The following is a 20,333-nucleotide window of genomic DNA, read 5'->3' as shown; positions in this document are numbered from 1 at the left end:
TGTCACCATATGCTACCTATGGACTCACTTTCAAGGTCTCCATGTTCTCGATATTTATTGAATATTTACTTATTATCATTATCTTGTTTTCTTTCTTCTTGTATTTGCAGTTTGTTGCTTTTTGCACACTGGTTGTTTGTTCGTCTTGTGTGCAGTTTTTTTGATGCTCTTGTGTTTCTTGTGTTTACTGTGAATGCCCACAGGAAAATCGATCTCCGGGTTGTATATGGTGACATATATGTACTTTGATAATAAAAATTACTTTCAACTTGGGATTCATTCTCTTGCAGCCATTCACAGGAAAATAAAGAAATACAATAGAATTTACAGAAAACTATGCATAAATAAAGGATAATAAACAAACAGCAGAAAACATAAATAAATAACTACAAACGTTTGTAATACTGAGAAGATGAGTTATAGAGTTTTTGAAAGTGAGTTCATAGGTTATGGAGTCTGTTCAGTGTTGACGTGAATGAAGTTATCCACACTGGTTCAAGACCTGGGGGTCCTGTACCCCGTGCCTGATGGTAGTGGTAAGAAGAGAGTATGGCCTGGGTGCTGGGAGCCTTGATGATGGGTGCTGCTTTCTTGTGGTGGTGCTCCTTGTAGACGTGCTCAGTGATGGGGAGGGCTTTGCCTGTGATGGACTGGGCTGTGTCCACCATTTCCTGTACACTTTTCTGATCTTGGGCATTGGTGTTTCCATACCAGGCCATGATGCAGCCAGTTAGGATACTCTCCACTGTGCATCTATAGGAGTTTAAGTAATGCACACAAAATGTTGGAGGAACTCAGCAGGCCAGGCAGTATCTATGGAAGAAAGTACAAGTCAAAGTTTCAGGCCGAGACCCTTTGGCAGGACTCATAGAAGTTTGTCAGCTTTAGATGACATGCTGATCTATGCAAACTTCTCAGAAAGTAGAGGCACTGTCAAGCCTTTTTTGTGATGGCACTTATGTGCTGGTCCAGGACAAATCCCCTGATAGAATCATGCTCATACCTTCTGCACCTGCAATCCCCTGATGAAGTCTGGTCATTGCCCCCGGGCTCCAGTGATTCAGGTTCAGTCCTGTCCTCTCGTGCTGCCTGTGCAGAACTTTCACATTTCCCTGTGATTATGTGGGTTGCCCTTGGATGTTTTGATTTCCTCCCATATTCCAAAGATCAGTTGATAGGTTGAAGATTAATTTTTAGAATTTTGCTTTATTTTTCACATGCACATTGAAACATCAAAACACACAGAGAAATTCATTTGTGAAAATGACCAACAGTCCGAGAATGTGCTGGGGGCAGCGCAAGTGTCGCCACGCTCCCGGCATCAACTAACATGCCTACAACTTCCTAACCCTAACCCATACATCTTTGGAATGTAAAGAGGCAAGACAGGGCAGAGGATACAGTTCTAAAAAGGGAACAAGAACAAAGAGATGTGGGAGTATATATTCACATTTGCCAAAAGCAGAGGGATTTTGCAGTCCAAGTTCATAGCTCCCTGAAAGTGGCTACACAGGTTGATAGGGTGGTTAAGAAGGATTAAGACATGTTTGCCTTTATTACTCGAGGCACTGAAGTTCAAAAGTTCATAGTGTGCTCTTGCTTTGTTCTTCAGAGAGATTCCTGGGACAGTGTGCAAGAAAATGTTAATCATGGCTCCGCAATTTGCGACACGCTCCAGCAGATGCAGGCAACAGCCGCTAACTGTCAAGCACAGCACCATGGCAACCACTCCATGCCCGACACAGAGTCTGCCTCTTCATCTCAGTACAAGAATGTTGCTCGGAACAGCGGTGAGCCGAGCCAGAGCTCCCAGCCCTACCCTCTTCACCCGATGGAGGAGATGCACTTCAGCCCTGGTTTCCCAGTCACCTCAGCCTATGGGTGTGCCCCATTCATGACTGTATCCTCCGAACTAGCCACCAAGACCATCCACCTCTCATCTGAGGAATCAGCTGACACCACGCCCTCCTCCCTGATTGACATGTCCTCTTGGGCAAAAGAAGATGGCAGCACCGGCTGGCCTTTGTATGAAGTCAGGCGGACCTACTAAAATGCCTTGGCTGCTCGATATATTGTAAATTTAGTTAGATGAAGGGTTGGAGTTCTTTATGTCAGGGGGTAGTGTGTGCTTTGAGGGAGGAATAATTAAAAATGAATCCATTATTAGTCTTGATTAGGAAATGAAGTGTGATTCTTGGACAAAGAAGTTGCATTATACCTGATGCAGCCAAAGAATATGAAGTAATTAGTTTAATCAGATCTAAAGATGTGTGACATTAATATGCATTTCGATTACATTGTCAATGTACCTTGTACAGAGCACAAGTATGTGAGCCTGTCTCAAACCAGTAACAAATGTTAAAAAATTATTTTAAAAAATTGAGAAGCTTAAAAATAATTAAGAATTTATTGCTTTTAAGCATTGTTAAGTGAACTCAGTTAACTAAAGTGGATGCCATCTGTCTTACCATTCTGCTTTATTGCCTTTCCTCTCCATTCAACTTAGTGATTTGCTGTTTCAACACCAGGTTCGGCAGGTATATGTTTCCTAGGGTATATGGCGAGGAAGTGTAGACATCTATAGTTTTCCTAGCTCTTGGACTATTCCAAAGTCAAAGCAGAGTCAAAGAGTCATAGAGCACTTCAGCACAGAAACAGGCCCTTTGGCCCATCTATTCCGTGCTGAACTATTAATCTGCCTAGTCCCATCAACTCACACTTGGACAATAGCCCTCCATACCCCTCCGATCCAATCTTCTCTTAAAATGGAGGATGTGAGTCCACATCCACCACTTCCACCAGCAGCTCATTCCACACTTGCATGATCCTCCGAGTGAAGAAGTTCCCCCTCATGTTCTCCTTAAATGTTTCTCCTTTCAACCTTCACCCATGACCTCCAGGTCTCATCCAACCTTGGTGAAAATGCATTTACCCTATCTCTGCTCCTCATAATTTTGTCTACCCCTATCAAATCTCCCCTAATTCTACACTCCAGAGTCAGCCAAAAAAAAATTCCAGAAATCACCTTTGACCCTTCACGTTCGCACAGTGTTTGGAGTCATAGAGTCATACAGCGCAGACGTAGGCTCATCAGCCCAACTTGATCATAGAGACCAAGATACCCATCTAATCTCGTCCCATTTGCTTGCATATCCCTCTAAATCTTTCCTACCCATGTACCCGTCCAAGTGACTTTTACACGTTGTTGTTGTACATGACTCAACCACCTCCTCTGGCAGCTCATTCCATTTACTGCATGAAAGAGTTGCCCTCTGGACCCTTTTAAATCTTTTCCTTTTCACCTTAAAATTATGCCCTCTAGATTTTGATAAAATGTGTGCATAATTGGTGATATTCTAGCACAGAGTGAGAAATGGCTGGTATTTCTCAGGAAAATCAGGTTTGCGTCAAGATACTGTATGGGCCAACATGTGGACAGTTTATTTCGGTGTGGTAGTTTCATAGAATCATACTGTCATAGAACACTACAGCACAGAAGCAGCATACATCAAAGTTGCTGGTGAACGCAGCAGGCCAAGCAGCATCTACAGAAGCAGGCCTTTTGGCCCATCTAGTCCGTGCCAAACTATTATTCCTGCCCAATCCCATTGTCCTGCACCTAGACCATAGCCCTCTGTACCCTTAATTTATACCCCTGAATTTTCCTGTTCACTTAGTTTCAAATAATTGCAGAAATTTCATATGAAATTATTATTATTGAGAAAACATGACTTCACAGAGCTAAAGTTAGGAAAATGGAAATTGCTTCAAAAAAGGGGAGTGTTTTATTGAGGCAAGTGGCAGGTGAATGTTTGATGCCTTTCTGAGATGGGCATGGGAGGGGGGCTCAGGGCTGTAAGGAACATGAGCCTATCCACAGGAAATAGAACCGCAAACACAACTATTGAGAAGCAGTCAGAGAGAGGTGATGCCTCAATGATTCTATCACTAGATCAGGAAAACAGAAGCCTGAATAAATGATCTGGAAGAAATGAGTTCTAATCTTGTGACAGCCACTGTCTTAAGTAAAGTCTGGCGATAAAAAAAGCTAGTGCTATTGGCTGTGGCCATGTAGTTATTGGATTGTCACTTGACCCACTGATGTCCTTCAGAATGAGAAATATGTGCCTTTGCATATATCACTCGGTAACCACTTTATCAGGTACCTCCTGTATCTGATAAAGTGGCCACTGAGTGTACGTTCATGGTCTTCTGCTGCTGTAGCCCATCCACTTCAAGGTTTGACATGTTGTGCATTCAGAGATGCTCTTCTGCACACCACTGTTGTAACGTGTGGTTATTTGAGTTACTGTCACCTTCCTGTCAGCTTGAACCAGTCTGGCCATTCTCCTCTGACCTCTCCCATTAACAAGGTGTTTTCACCCACAGAACTGACACTCACTGGATGTCTTTTCGTTTATTGCTGTATTCTCTGTAAACTCTAGAAACTATTGTGCATGAAAATCCCAGGAGATCAGAAGTTTCTGAGGTTCTCAAACCACCCCGTCTGGCACCAACAATCATTCCACGGTCAAAGTCACTCAGATCACATTTCTTCCCCCAATCTGATACTTGGTCTGAATAACAACTGAACCTCTTGACTGAAACATACCTGAACCCTTCTGTCCCCATTTTATTCTCCATGACTTGGCAGCTGTTTACACCCATGGTGTTGGTCAGTGACCCATTGTGAATAATCAAAGCCGCTCCCAAAATTTACTTGCTCAAGATTAAATTTCCACTCCAGCACCAAAGAGCCACTTAGAACAGAGGTGAGGAGGAATTTCTTGAGTCAGAGAATGGTAAATTTGTAGAATTCATTGCCACAGATGACTGTGGGGGTGAAGTCTTTATATATATTTAAAGCTTTGAAGATTAGTCAGAACATCAAAGGTGACAAGGAGAAAGTCAGAGAACTGGGTTAAGGGGGGTAATAAAACAGCCTTGATCAAATGGCAGAGCAGACTCCGATGTCTTATGGTCTTTTGGTCAATTACCTTCCCACCCACTGCTGTTGCAATGGTTGTGTTCAGGTAGTACAGCATGACTACTGCCCATTTTGATGCCTTCACCGTAACTTTTAAAAATTCAGTTTGGGTGGCGCAGTAGCATAGCTGTTAGCATAATGCTAATACTGCGCTGGTAACCCAGGTTCAATTTCTCCACTGTCCGTAAGGAGTATGAACGTTCTCCCTGTGACCGCGTGGGTCTCCTCTGGGTGCTCCAGTTTCCTCCCACAATCCAAAAGTGTACAGGTTAGTAGGTTAATTGGTCCATGAGTGTAACTGGGCAGGGCAGGCTCGTTGGACTGGAAGGGCCTGTCACCGTGCTGTATCTCAAAATTAATTAATTAATTAATTAATGATAGATTACAATTGTTTATTGTAGCATTGAGTTAGACTTATGATCGAAAGAGTGACAAATCTATGATTTATATCTTCGATAAGTAATTTTCAAATAATTGTGTAATTAATGAAGGAGAATAAACACATGTATCAAAGCAAGATTCTGAATGATGTGAGAAGTTATTGATTTACTTTTAAGTTCCAATGGAGTTGATTCCATCCACACACCTTGATCTGAGTAGCTGCTTCTTAGCTGATGAAAGCTCCTGGATGACTCACGCTCGATTATCCAGCTGATAGAAGGCTGCAGAAGCCAGTAACACTTCTCCACAGGAACTAAACATAAAGGGAATCCATGGGCAAGTTTAAATTGTGCATTTCAAAACTGGTGAAACCTAGAGAAACTAGCTTCATAAGGTAAAGCAATAGCTCTTGAGATCACGACTGGACTGATTTTCCTCTTAGATAGTTCCCTTGGGTCAAACATGACTTGCTTCCACATGTCCTGAAGGAGCTGCTATGACTATCACATCTGAGGCTGGAGGTGATTGATATGGGATGGATGATCATAGTCAGTGTAAATCCTTATAACAATTTATATATTCTACATTTGTCAAGAAACTTTGCTCCATCCACAACAAGCAGGATTTCCTGCTGGTTAACTATTTTAATTCCATTCCAAAGTATCACTCTGACATGTCAGTCCACGGCCTCCTCTACTGTAAAGATGAAGCCACACTCAGGTTGGAGGAGCAACACCTTATATTCCATCTGGGTAGCCTTCATCCTGATGGCATGAACATCGATTTCTCCCCTTCCTGTTATGTTTGATAACTCTAAAAACTAATCGAAAGAACAACACTGGAGCTGCGATGCATGCGTACTGAGTTTCTTTTCTTTAGTTAGGTGTTCACATATGATGTGGTGGCAAAATGACGTTTGCCATTCACATACTTTTACATATAACCCATAATGAATTATGTAAATAAACAAATAATGCTTAATCAAACAATATATTTACAATATTACTGAAATTTTAAATACACAATGCTTTTCCCTGCTTATCTATAAGCTCCAGCTCAATATAGAATGCATCTCCACTCAAACTTATTGCTCTCTGGTCACTGTGTACACACAGCAAACTATATAATACAACTACTACACTATATAGACATCCATAGCACAGGAAATTTTTATTTGTCCCATTCAGGCCTAAAGATTTAATCCCTGTGGAGGATTTCTTACTCTTGTGGGATAACATCCTTCCTGACAAAGGGAATCACTCTGCTTGGCAGGTGAGAGTTGTGGCTGTGAAACAATCTCAGGTTCGGGGGCCTCCTCCGTGGTGGTTGCAGGAGTTGACTCTGGGACTGCAGGAAGTGATTCTTGGATCCCTGGACAACTTTCTTCGGGACGTGTTGGTATCCCGAACAGTGCATGGCAAACTGCTCAATCTGCCGATCTATCCCAGGACAGCAGCAAAGCTTTGAGCCAACGCTTTCAATTTGACCATGTTTGAATGACCAGCATGTAGCTCCAACACTTTAGCTCTCCGCCTGCATGGCACAACAACTCCCAATCCCCACATAAGACAACCCCTTTCAAAGGGAAGTTCATCCTGGCGCTGATAAAAATGGGGGAACTGGAGTTTAAAAACATAGAAACGTAGAAAACCTACAGCACGATACAGGCCCTTCAGCCCACAAAGCTGTGCCGAACATGTCCTTACCTTAGAACTACCTAGGCTTTACCCATAGCCCTCTATTTTTATAAGTTCCATGGAGCCATCCAGGAGTCTCTTAAAAGATCCGATCATTTCCGCCTCCACCACCGCTGCTGGCAGCCCATTCCACTCACTCACCACTCTCTGAGAAAAAAACTTACCCCTGACATCTCCTCTGTACCTACTTCCAAGCATCTTAAAACTGTGCCCTCTCGTGCTAGCCATTTCAACCCTGGGAAAAAGCCTCTGACTATCCGCATGATCAATGCCTCTCATTATCTTATACACCTCTATCAGGTCACCTCTCATCCTCCGTCGCTCCAAGGAGAAAAGGCTGAGTTCACTCAACCTATTCTCATAAGGCATGCTCCCCAATCCAGGCAACATCCTTGTAAATCTCCTCTGCACCCTTTCTATGGTTTCCACATCCTTCCTGTAGTGAGGTGGACCAGAACTGAGCACAGTACTCCAAGTGGGGTCTGACCAGGGTCCTATATAGCTGCCTATATGAGTTTCTGCACACATTCCAGCCATTTTGGGTTCCCACATAGACCTTTTCTGGTTTCCCTTTGGATCATCTCTGCCGTAATAGAGAGACATGAGCAAACATGAGGAAATCTGCAGATGCTGGAATTTCAAGCAACACACATAAAAGTTGCTGGCGAACGCAGCAGGCCAGGCAGCATCTCTAGGAAGAGGTACAGTCGACGTTTCGGGCCGAGACCCTTCGTCAGGACTAACTGAAAGAAGAGCTAGTAAGAGATTTGAAAGTGGGAGACCTGATGGCATATTCCGTCTGGGTAGCCTCCAACCTGATGGCATGAACATTGGCTTCTCAAACTTCTGCTAATGCCCCACTTCCCCCTCGTACCCCATCTGTTATTTATTTATATACACACATTCTTTCTCTCTCTCTCCTGTTTCTCCCTCTGTCCCTCTCACTATACCCCTTGCCCATCCTCTGGGTTCCCCCCTCCCCCTTTTCCTTCTCCCTGGGCCTCCTGTCCCATGATCCTCTCGTATCCCTTTTGCCTATCACCTGTCCAGCTCCTGGCTCCATCCCTCCCCCTCCTGTCTTCTCCTATCTTTTTGGATCTCCCCCTCCCCCTCCCACTTTCAAATCTCTTACTCACTCTTCCTTCAGTTAGTCCCGACGAAGAGTGTCAGCCTGAAACGTCAACTGTACTTTTTCCTAGAGATGCTGCCTGGCCTGCTGCATTCACCAGCAACTTTGATGTGTGTTGCTTGAATTTCCAGCATCTGCAGAATTCCTGTTGTTTTCAGGTAAACAATAATGTGTAAGATGACAACGAAGTAGATTGTGAGGTCATGAATGCATTTTATTGTACAGTATGTCTACTCAAGGTTCTGATAGAACAGCAGGTGAATAAGTCAGTGACTTGGGTCTTGGTATTTGTGAGTGCACATTGGCAATATTTGTATACTTGGCACTCATGAAAATAAAACCATGTATCATCTCGTTTGAAAAAAATAAATTGTGCATGTCTCCAGTTGTGTGTTGTGTTGGCTTTCTGCGTTTTGCATGGTGTTCCATCTAGTGGCCATATTTGGAAATACTGCATATTGGGCTGTAGAATAAATGAGAAGGGATTTGAATTTATCTGCTTGGCAAAGAAGATTAGAAATTACTGGTAACACCAATACAAACTTTTTTCACCCATCTCTACTTTGTTGATATCTTTCTCTGTCATGGAAAATATCATTTATATTTAAATCTGACTACATTTTCCAGAATTCACTCAGTGATAGAGTTCCTCTTGTCCTTACCTACGATCCCACGAGCCTCTGCATCCAACACATTTTCCTCCGCAATTTCCGCCATCTCCACAGGGATCCCACGGCTAAGCATATCTTTACCTCTCCACCCCTCTCTGCTTTCTGCAGGGACCATTCTCTCCATGATTCCCTTGTCCATTTGTCCCTCTCCACTAATCTCCCTCCAAGCACTTATCCCTGCAAGTGGCTAAAGTGCTACACCTGCCCATTCACCTCCTCCCTCACTACCATTCTGGGCCCCAAACAGTTCTTCCAGGTGAGGCGACACTTCACCTGTGAATCTGCTATTGTGTCCAGTACTCCCAGTGTGGCCTCCTCAACACTGGTGAGACCTGTCAGAAGTTGGGGGACCACTTCATCGAGCACCTCTGCACCATCCGGCACAAGTGGGACTTCCCAGTGGCCAAACATTTTAATTCGAATGCCAATCCAGTTCCGACATGTCCATAAGACTGCAAGATATAGGAGCAGAATTAGGCCATTTGGCCTATCGAGTCTGCTTGCTTGATCCAATTTTCCTCTCAGCCCCAATCTCCTGCCTTCTCCTCATATCCCTTCATGCCCTGACCAATCCAGAATCTATCAGCCTCTGCTGCAAATATACATGAAGATTCAGCCTCCACAGCTGCCTGAGGCAACGAATTCCACAGATTCACCACTCCCTGGCTAAAGAAATTCTTCCTCACCTCTGTTCTAAAAGGATGCCCCTCTATTCTGAGGCTGTGTCCTCTGGTCTTAGACTCTCCCACCATAGGAAACATCCTCTCTACATCCACTCTATCAATGGGTTTCAATGAGGTCACCCCTCATTTTTCTGAAATCCAGTGAATACAGGCCCAGGACCATCAAACGCTCTTCATATGACAAGCCATTTAATCCTGGAATCATTTTCATGAATTTCCTTTGAACCCTCTCCAGTTTCATCACATCTGTTTGAAGATAAGGGGCCCAAAACTGTTCACAATGCTCCAAGTGAGGCCTTACCAGTGCTTTATAAAGTTTCAACATTACATCCTTGCTTTTGTATTCCAGTCCTCTTGAAATGAATGCTAACATTGTATTTGCCTTCCTCACCATGGACTCAACCTGAAAATAAATCTTCAGGGAATTCTGCACAAGGACTCCCAGCTCCCTTTGTGCCTCAGCTTTTTGTATTTTCTCTTCTTTCATTTCTTCTTCCAAAGTTCATGACCATACACTTCCTGACACTGTATTCCACCTGCCACTTCTTTACCCATTCTCCTAATCTGTCTGTCCTTCTGTAGCCTCTCTACTTCCTCAAAGCTACCTGCCCCTCCACCAATCTTCATATTGCCTGCAAACTTTGCAACAAAGCCATAAATTCCATCATCCAAATCATTGACATACAACGTAGAAAGAATTGGTCCCAACACAGACCCCCGTGGAACACCACTGAAAAGACTTCCTTTATTCCCACTCTTTCCCTTCTGCCAATCAGCTACTGCTTTATCCATGCCAGAATCTTCCCTGTAATGCCACGGGCTCTCATCTTGTTAAACAGCTTCATGTGGGACACCTTTTCAAAGGCCTTCTGAAAATCCAAGTACACAACATCCACCGATTCTCCTTTGTCTATCCTGCTTGTTATTTCTTCAAATGAATCCAACAGATTTGTCAGGCAAGGTTTTCCCTTGAGGAAACCATGCTGACTATGACTTATTGTATCATGTGCCTTCAAGTACCCTGAGACCTCATCCTTAATATCTTCCCAACTGCTGAGGTCACACTAACTGACCTATAGTATCCTTTCTTCTGCTTCTCTCCCATGCTGAAGAGTGGAGTGACATTTGTCATTTTCCAGTCTTCCGGAACCATTGGAGAACCTAGTGACTCCTGAAAGATCATTACCAATGCCTTCACAATCTCTTCAGCCATCTCTTTCAGAACCCTGGGGTGTACACCATCTGGTCCAGGTGACTTATCTACCTTCAGACTTTTCAGTTTCCCAAGAACCTTCTCTCTGGTAATGGTAACTTCACACACTTCATGACCCCTGACACCTGGAACTTCCACCATACTGCTAGTGAATTCAACAGTGAAGATACTTCTTCAGTATGTCTGCCATTTCCTTGTCCCCCATTATTACCTCACCAGCATCATTTTCCATTGGTCCAATATCCTCTCTTGCCTCTCTTTTACACTACGTATCAAAAGAAACTTCTGGTATCCTCTATAATATTGCTGGCTAGCTTACTTTCCTATTCCATCTTTACCTTCTTAATGACTTTATTAGTTGCCTTCCGTTGGTTTCTAAAAGCTTCCCAATCCCCTAACTTCCACTAATTTTTGCTGTACTATAAGCCCTCTCTTTGGCTTTCATGTTGGCTTTGACTTCCCTTGTTAGCCACAGTTGTGTCATCTTTCCTTTAGAATACATCTTCCTCTTTGGGATGTATCTATCCTTCACCTTCTGAAATGCTTTCAGGAATTCCAGCCATTGATGCTCTTCTGTCATCCCTGCCAGTGTTCTTTTCCAATCAGTTCTGGCCAATTCCTCTCTCTTGCTTCTTTAATTCCCTTTACTCCAATGTAATACTGATACATCTGACTTTAGCTTCTCCTTCCCATATTGCAGGGTGAATTCGATCATATTATGATCACTGGCCCCTAAGGGTTCTTTTACCGTAAGCTCTCTAATCAATTCTGGTTCATTACACGACACCCAATGCAGAATAGCTGATCCTTTAGTGGGCTCAACCATGAGCTGCTCTAAAAACCCAACTCATAGGCATTCCAGAAATTCCCCTTCCTGTAATTTAGCGTCAACCTGATTTTCCCAATCTACCTGCATATTGAAGTCTCCCATGTCTACTGTAACATTGCCCTTTTGGCATGCAATTTCTATCTCCCATTGTAATTTGTAGATCACACCCTTCCTACTGTTTGGAGCTCTGTGTACAACTCCCATCAGGGTCTTTTTTACACTTGTAGTTCATTCGCTCAGTCCATGACCTCCTCTTGTGCCAAGATGAGGCCACCCTCAGGGTGTAGGAGCAGCCTTGTATAGTCCGTCTGGATAGCCTCCAACCTGATGGCATGAATATTGATTTCTCCTTCCAGTAAAAAAAATCCCCTTCCTCTCCCCCCTTCCTCTATTCACTACTCTGACCTTTAACCTCTTCTCACCTGCTTATTACTTCCCCCTGGGTCCCCTCCTCCTTCCCGTTCTCCCATGGTCCACTCTCCTCACCTATCAGATTCCTTCTTCTCCAGCTCTTTACCTTTCCCACCCACCTGTATTAGATTTAAGAAGAGAGCAAGGAGCAACCCTAGGAACTATAGACAGGTGAGTCTCATGTCAGTTGTAGGGAAATTGTGGGAGAAAATTCTTAGGGTTAGGAAACATGAGCATTTGGAAACTCATGGCCTGATTAGGGAGAACCAGCATGGCTTTGTGTGTGGCAGGTCGTGCCTTACCAACTTGATTGATTTTCTTGACACGGTGACGAGAAAGATTGATAAAGGTAGGACAGTGGATGTTGTCTACATGGATTTTAGTAAGGCGCTTGCCCAAGTCCCTCCTGGGAGACTAATCCAGAAGATTAAGATGCCTGAGATCCCTGGTGAACTGGCTTGCGGATAGGAGACAGAGGGTAGTGGTTGAAGGGGTTTATTTGAGCTGGAGGTCTGCAATTAGTGGTGTTCCGCAGGGATCTGTGCTGTTTGTGTCGTACATAAATGGATGAATATATAGGTGGGTAGGTTAGTAAGTTTGCAGATAACATCAAGATTGGTGAAGAGTCATGGATGCCTAGAATACGCTGCCTGGTATGGTGGTAGAGCCAAATACACTAGAGGCTTTTAAGAGACATTTAGATAGGCACATGGATATAAGGAAGATGGAAGGATATGTCTTTTGGGGTTTTTTAATTTACTTTTTTGTTGGTTTGGTACAATCTTGCGTGCTGAAGGCCCTATTCTTGTGCTGTGCTGTTCTATGCTCTGCGTTATTGGCCCTTTTCTGGCATCTGTCTGATGGCAGGTATGCTGGTGCTGCTGATCTGCTGGGCAGTTTTGACTACACTGCAGTCTGCTGCAGTGTAGTTTCAGTACCATGTAATGATGCAACATGTTAGGATGCTCTCTGCTGCAGATCTGTAGAATGACACGAGTATTAATGTGCACAGTGCAAACCTCACACCACCAAGTTCAGGAACAGTTATTACCCCTCAACCAGAGGGGATAACTTCACTCAACTTCACTCACCCATCACTGAAATGTTCTCACTTTCAAAGACTCACGTTCTCAATACTTATTGCTTATTTTTTTTGTATTTGCACAGTTTGTTGTCTTTAACACATTGGTTGTTTGCCTTGTCTCAAAGATTCAAGATTCAACGTACATTTCGTTTCAAAGTATATACAACCCTAAGATCCATCTTCCCCGCAGACAGTCACAAAACAAAGAACAATGGAATCAACCTGTTCAAAGGAATACATCAACCACACCCCCTCACCGCACACGCAAAACAAATCATTCAAACGGCAACAAAAAATGAGCAAAAACAAAGAATATCAAACACAAAATCAAAAGGCAAACTTCAGTTCAGTTCAGTGGAGTATTCATTATCTGCAGGCCTCCCAATACAAAAATCACCCAAAACTTGCCACAAAGAAAGGAACAACCAGAAAAACTAGAACTCATCATGAACGTGAACTAGGGTCCGATCCACAAACTGTGTCGATTAAACTTCTGCTCTGGCACCATCCTCCGACGGCATCGAGAGAGAGAGAGAGAGATCATTCGAATGCAAGGTCCTTCCCTTGGGAGCAGCGAGTGAGAGGGAGACAGAGACAGTCACACACAGACACTTCCTTCACCAGCAGCGAGGAGAGGCTGGTAGACGGCGCTGAACACCCGCTCACCTCTGCACCCACCTCGATGGTTTTAGTCTCCCTTGGTGCTTTGATCAGCGAGAGATGGAGTTGATCATGGGCTCGCCATCACCCCCACCCACCACCCCGTCTCCAGGCTTCATGCCACACACTTTGCTCGTGGCATCGTGGTACCCTCTCGGAGACAGCAAAGCGCCAGGTTGCCCAATCAGCCCAAAAACACAGCAGAAGGCAGATAACAGGCTCCAACAGTAGCAGAACCACATCTGAAATAAAAAGAAGACATAAAAGAGGTGAAAGGAATTGCTTTGTGAACCATCTTGAGGCTGTCGCCATTGTTCACTGGTGCCAGCCTCTTCGAGAGTTGGTGTGATCATTCAGTGATTCAAATATGGTTATTGGATTTATAGAGTATACCCATAAGAAAATGAATCTCTGAATTGTATGTAGTGACATATATGTACTTTGATAATAAATTTACTTTGAACTTTGTACTTTTTTCTTCAGCCTCCTCAGAAAGTAAAGGCATTGAGGTAAAGATGCTAACAATTGTAGCAAATTATTTAATACACAGAATTATGAGAAAATATATTTCATTTTTTGCTCTGCAGTTAGTTACAAATTGACAAGTGAAATGAAACAAAGAGATGTTCTTCAATAACAACTCATGTTTTAGTCAGTCTTGTCAATGACTTTGGCAAGCTTAAAGATATAGCACAAGAGGGAGCATTTTATCTATTTGCTTTGAATAATGAAATGCATTCCTTGCACTCACTAATTTAATTTTGATGAGATGCAAACCCAAGATACATCCCTCAAGAGCTAAAAATTATATGCAGCTCCTACATGAACAGGCTGCTAAAACCAGTTTAAAACTTTAATCATAATTAATTATGCAATTATAAAGAAATGTAATTCAACTGTGTGAAAATGCCAATACATTTAACTAGTATGATAGAAAAATATATTTGAGGAAGTGAGAGTTAAAGAGAAAGGGGTGAAGCAGTAAGAGTGGAATGTGGAAGGAAGTAAATGTGTGTCTGTGTGTGTGTGGGTGTGCATGTGTAAGTGTGCGTGTGAGTGTGGGTGAGTATGTATGTGTATTGTGTCTCTGTGTGTGGGTGTGCGTCTGTATGCATGTGGGTCTGTGTGTGTGTATGTCTGTGGGCTTGTGTATGTGAGATTTTGTGTGTGTGTTAGTGTGTTAGTGTGTGTGGGTGGGTGTACATGTGAGAGTGGGTGTTTGTCTGTCTGTGTTGGTGTGTGTATGTGCATGTATGTGTGTATGTGTGTGTGGGTGTATGAGTGTGTGTATATGTGAGTGTCTGTTCCTGTGTGCGAGTGTGTGTGTATGTGTGAGTGTGAGTTTGTGTATATGTTTGAGTGTGTCAGTGTGTGTGTATTGTGTGAGAGATTGTGTGTGTCTGTGTGAGTATGTGTTAGTATATGTGAGTGTGAGTGTGTGTAAGCATATGTGAGTGTGCGCGTGTGAGTCTAAGTGTGTGTGTTTGTGTGAGCTTGTGTGTGAGTATGAGTGTGAGAGAGTGTGTGCGTGAGTCTGTGTGTGCTTGAGCAAGTGTGTGTTTTGGAGAGTAAGTGTGAGTGGGTATGTGTGTGAGAGAGAGAGTATGTGTGTGTGAGTATGTTTGTGTATCTGTAGGTGAGTGTGTGTATCTGTGTGTGCGAGTCTGCTTGTGTGTCCATGTGAGTGTGTGTGTGTGTGTGTGTGTGTGTGTGTGCGTGCCTGTGTGTGTGGGAGAGAGAGAGTGAGTGTGTGTGTGCGTGTGTGTGTGTGCCTGTGTGCGCAGGAGAGAGTGTGTGTGTGTCTATGCGTGTGGGGGAGAATGTGTGTACGTGTGAGTGTGAGTCTGTGTGTGTGGGAGACAGTGTATGTGTGAGTGTGAGTCTGTGTAAAAGTGTGTGTTTCTGTGTGTGTGTGTGTCTGTGTGGTTGTGTGTGTATGTGTGTGTGTGTATGTGTGTGTGTGTATGTCTGTGTTAGTGTATGTGTATGTGAGCCTGTGTGAGTGTGTGTGTGTGTGTGTGTGTGTGTGTGTCTGTTTGTGTGTCCGTGTGAGTGGGTGCGTGTGTGTGAGTGTATGTGAATGTGTGTGTGAGTGTGTGTGTGACTGTGTGAGTGTGTTTCTGGCTGTATGAGTGTGTGAATGTGTGTGTGTGTGTGTGTGTGTGTGTGTGTGTCTGTTTGTGTGTGTCTGTTTGTGTGTCCGTGTGAGTGGGTGCGTGTGTGTGAGTGTATGTGAATGTGTGTGTGAGTGTGTGTGTGACTGTGTGAGTGTGTTTCTGGCTGTATGAGTGTGTGAATGTGTGTGTGTGTGTGTGTGTGTGTGTGTGTGTGTGTCTGTTTGTGTGTCCCTGTCAGTGTGTGTGTGTGTGTGTGTGTGTGTGTGTGTATGTGTGAGTGTGTGCGAGTGTGTACGTGTTTGTATGAGTATGTGTGTGCGAGAGAGTGTGTGTGAGTCTGTGTGTGTGTCTGCAAGTGTGTGTTTTGAAGTGTGTCTGACTCTTGTAATGTATTGTGTGAGTATTCATAGCATCAGAATGCGTATGACGTCAGGACGTAGAGAAGTAAAATAGAAGTCTGGTGAATAAATGTGGTTGTTCAATCTACAGCAGTGTCCGAGTCACATCAATATTACATGGTGTCAAAAGAAATCGCAAAAAAAAGGAAAAGAAGACACGTAAAAGGTGTCACAGTTACAGCCACTGTCAAGTTTAAGCCTACAAGGTAATCTTGCTGAGAACTGGAAAATATGGATCCAGAAGTTTGAGCTGTTTTGCACTGCTAGCGGCCTAGCTGAAAAGACGGAGAAAGTGCAGTGTGCTACGTTTCTGCATGTGGCGGCAGAAGAGGTAATAAAGGTTTGCAACACGTTTGTCTTCCAAGATGATGAGCAAGATAAAATTGAAGTGTTGAAGAAAAAGTTTCAAGATTACTGCGAACCAAGAAAAAACCTACCGTACATCCAACACCGGCTTTTCACGAGAGCTCAAGGACCAACAGAGACCATAGATGCCTACATAACAGATTTGAAGAGCAAGGCAAAAGGCTGTGAGTTCGGACAACTGCATGACTCTTTAATATGTGACAGGATTGTATGTGGCATACGGGATGATCAAGTGAGAGGCAGGCTATTGAGAGAGGCGGATCTTACATTAGAAAAGGCGATTGATGTTTGCCGTGCCAGCGAGATCACGTCAAGTCAGGCTAAAGTGCTCAATGAAGAGATTGAAGTGCACAAAATAAAAACTGTGAAAACTGACAAGAGTAGGACAAAGCCAGCTCCACAGGATGATCAAAAGAAAGTTAACTGCAACAGATGTGGTTATAAATATGGATACAGAAAATGTCCAGCCTTTGGTCAGACGTGCAAGTTATGCCAGAAAAGGAATCACTTTGCAAAGACGTGCAAATTGAAGGAGCACGCAAGGAAAATGCACGCTGTGGAACAGAGTGAGGGCAACAGTGACATGTTCATTGGCACAGCTGAAGTGGAACAGGAGGTATGCATCAAGAATATTGACAATGCAGAGATGGAGGATGAAGATGATTGGACCCAAGATCTGATAATAAACAGGAGGAAAGTGACATTTAAGCTTGACACTGGGGCAAAGTGCAATGTAATGTCAGCAGAAACATTCAACTCACCGGACATCAGAGGGAGACTGAGAAAATTCACCTGCAAGCTTGTTGCATAATTCGGCCACAAGACGGTGCCACTGGACAAAAAAGCACTTGCCTGTGCGTACAAAGGTCAACAATACAAGATCGAGTTTGAACTAGTACAGCAACGTGTTCCGGCAATACTGGGCAAAGCAACATGCACAAAGCTAGGCCTGGTGAAGCAAATCTACAGTGTTGAAAAAGAAAATGACATTCTCAAAGACTTTGATGACTTGTTTTCTGGATTAGGATGTTTACCAGGGAAACACCATATCCAGATTGATCCAACTATTGCACCAGTCGTGCATGCCCCGAGAAAGATTCCAGTAGCTCTCAGGGATCGAGTAGTGGAGGAGCTACACAGAATGGAACAGATGGGAGTTATTACAAGACAAATAGAACCGACCGACTGGGTGAATAGTATGGTGACAGTGGTCACAGAAAAAAAGACGAGGATTTGCAAGGATCCACAAGATCTCAACCAAGCCATCGAAAGAGAGCACCATCCGCTGCTCACGGTTGAAGAGGTTGTCTCCTGCATGCCCAATGCAAAATACTTTTCAGTATTAGACACAAATCAAGGCTCCTGGCAGATCAAGCTGGATGAAGAAAGTTCCAAATTATGCACTTTCAACACACCCATAGGGAGATATCGTTTCCTGCGTCTACCCTTTGGGATTTCTTCTGCATCACAGGTATTCCAGAGATCTGTGGCACAAATGACTGAAGGCCTGGACGGGGTGGTAAACATCATTGATGATTTGCTGATATGGGGTGATACAATTGAGGAACATGATCAGAGACTGAGGAAGCTCCTGGAGACAGCACGTGAGTACAACTTAAAACTGAACAGAAGTAAATGTAAGATGAAGAACTACAGAGATCAAATACATAGGTCATGTTCTCAGTGCTGATGGGCTAAAACCAGATGATGAAAAGGTCAGAGCTGTGGTACAGCTACCACCACCCGAAGACAAGCAAGAACTATTGAGGTTCATGGGCATGATACAGTATCTTGCCAAATTCATTCCCAACTTATCAGAGGTCAGCGCTCCACTCTGAAAGCTACTAGAGAGCAACACTGAATGGCGTTGGGAAGACAAACAAAAGAAAAGTTTTGGCACATTGAAGCAGTTGGTTACCAACGCACCAGCACTCAAGTTCTATGATGTCAATAAACCAGTGACAAAGTCTGTGGATGCCAGTTCGGAGGGAATAGGAGCTGTTATACTGCAGGATGGGAGGCCTGTGGCGTATGGATCACGAGCACTTATGGACTGTCAATGCCGATATGCTCAAATCGAGAAGGAATTACTCACCATAGTTTATGGGTGTGACAAGTTCCACCAATATGTATATGGCAAAGAAATCCAGGTTGAGAGTGATCACAAACCATTTGAGAGCATCTTCAAAAAGCCATTCCACCAAGCTCCTGTGAGGCTGCAAAGGATGCTTCTCAGGCTACAGAGGTACACTCTCACAGTCACCTATAAGCCAGGGAAAGAACTGTACATTGCTGATGCTTTGAGCTGTGCTTACCTCAAAGAGCAAAAGGAAGAGTTGCTAGGAAGAGAGCTGGAGGTCAACTGGGTTACACCTCAGCTACCCATCTCTGAGAAGTTGAACATGTTCAGGAAAGCGACTGCAGATGATCCTGAAATGCAAATGCTAAGAGACATTACAATGAATGGATGGCCAACAGAAAGAAAAGATGTTCTAAAGGAAATGCAGAAATACTGGATATTTAAAGAGGAAATCAGCTATGCATCAGGACTAATGTTCAAAACAGCAAAACTCATCGTACCAAACCAAATGAGACAGGAAATGCTCAACAGAATTCATGAGTCACACCTGGGGATAGTGAAATGTAAAGAAAGAGCAAGGGACATTCTCTATTGGCCAGGCATGTTAACTCAGATAGAGGACATTGTGTCTCAGTGTGCTGTCTGTAATGAAAACAAAAACAGCAATCCAAGAGAGCCTCTGCTTCCCCACCCACCACCAGGAAGACCATGGGAGAAGATTGGCACAGATCTCTTTCACTACAATGGTACAGAATATCTGCTTTGTGTGGACTACTATTCAAAATATCCAGAGATCAACAAGTTAAGTGACATGTCCAGTTGAGGTGTCACTACCGCAATGAAGTCAACATTCGCAAGACATGGGATTCCAGATATTGTCGTTAGTGACGATGGTCCACAATATGCCAGTGGTGAGTTCAGAGGGTTCTCAGAAAGCTGGCAATTTCAACATGTTACTTCCAGTCCGGGGCACACTCCGTCTAATGGACAAGCAGAGGGAACTGTACAAACTGTCCAGAACATGATCAAGAAGGCACAAAGCAGCAATGGTGACCCTTACATTGCTTTGCTTGAATACCGCAACACACCGATTGAGGGTGTGGGGTTCTCTCCTGCGCAGCTGTTGATGGGACGTCGTCTGAAGTCCAAACTGCCAACATCCACAACTCTACTGACTCCTGAAGGTAATGCTCACGTACATGACAAGCAAAAGTACAAGCAAATAACGCAAAAGAGCTACTACGACAGACATACAAGGCAGTTGCCAGATCTGCATACCGGTGAAAATGTCAGAATACAGAGAGGAGACACTTGGTAACCAGCTGTGGTTGTGAACAGACATCAGCAACCAAGATCCTTCATAGTTCGCACACCGGATGGAAGAGTCTACAGGAGGAACAGGAAGCATCTGCTGAAGACAGGCGAGAGGGAGTTTCCACGTACAGATGCACAGGACATTTCCACAGATACAGACATGGGAACAAACGACACCAAGAGTGATGCAGACCGCAAAGACACAGAGGCCACTCGAGAGACTGACACGGATGAAGGACAAGCACAGTCACCGTTGTATCACACACGGTCTGGGAGACAGTCAAACTTCCAGCTCGATACAGAGACTAGACAT

General features: G+C 43.8%; 1 protein-coding gene across 1 annotated transcript in view; it reads left to right on the top strand.

Annotated features, from left to right (window-relative positions):
* Positions 1 to 2,340, top strand: part of pou2af2 (POU class 2 homeobox associating factor 2) — an 89,101-nt gene extending 86,761 nt beyond the window's left edge. Inside the window, exon 5 of the mRNA XM_063038403.1 lies at positions 1,613 to 2,340. Coding sequence (XP_062894473.1) covers positions 1,613 to 2,050 — 438 coding nt within the window. The 3' untranslated portion in view covers positions 2,051 to 2,340. The remainder of the gene's footprint in view (positions 1 to 1,612) is intronic.
* The last annotated feature ends 17,993 nt before the right edge of the window (positions 2,341 to 20,333 follow it).

The sequence above is a fragment of the Mobula hypostoma genome, chromosome X2 (assembly GCF_963921235.1).
Source record: "Mobula hypostoma chromosome X2, sMobHyp1.1, whole genome shotgun sequence".
Taxonomy (NCBI): Eukaryota; Metazoa; Chordata; class Chondrichthyes; order Myliobatiformes; family Myliobatidae; genus Mobula; species Mobula hypostoma.
This window is presented reverse-complemented; position numbering and strand designations above follow the sequence as displayed.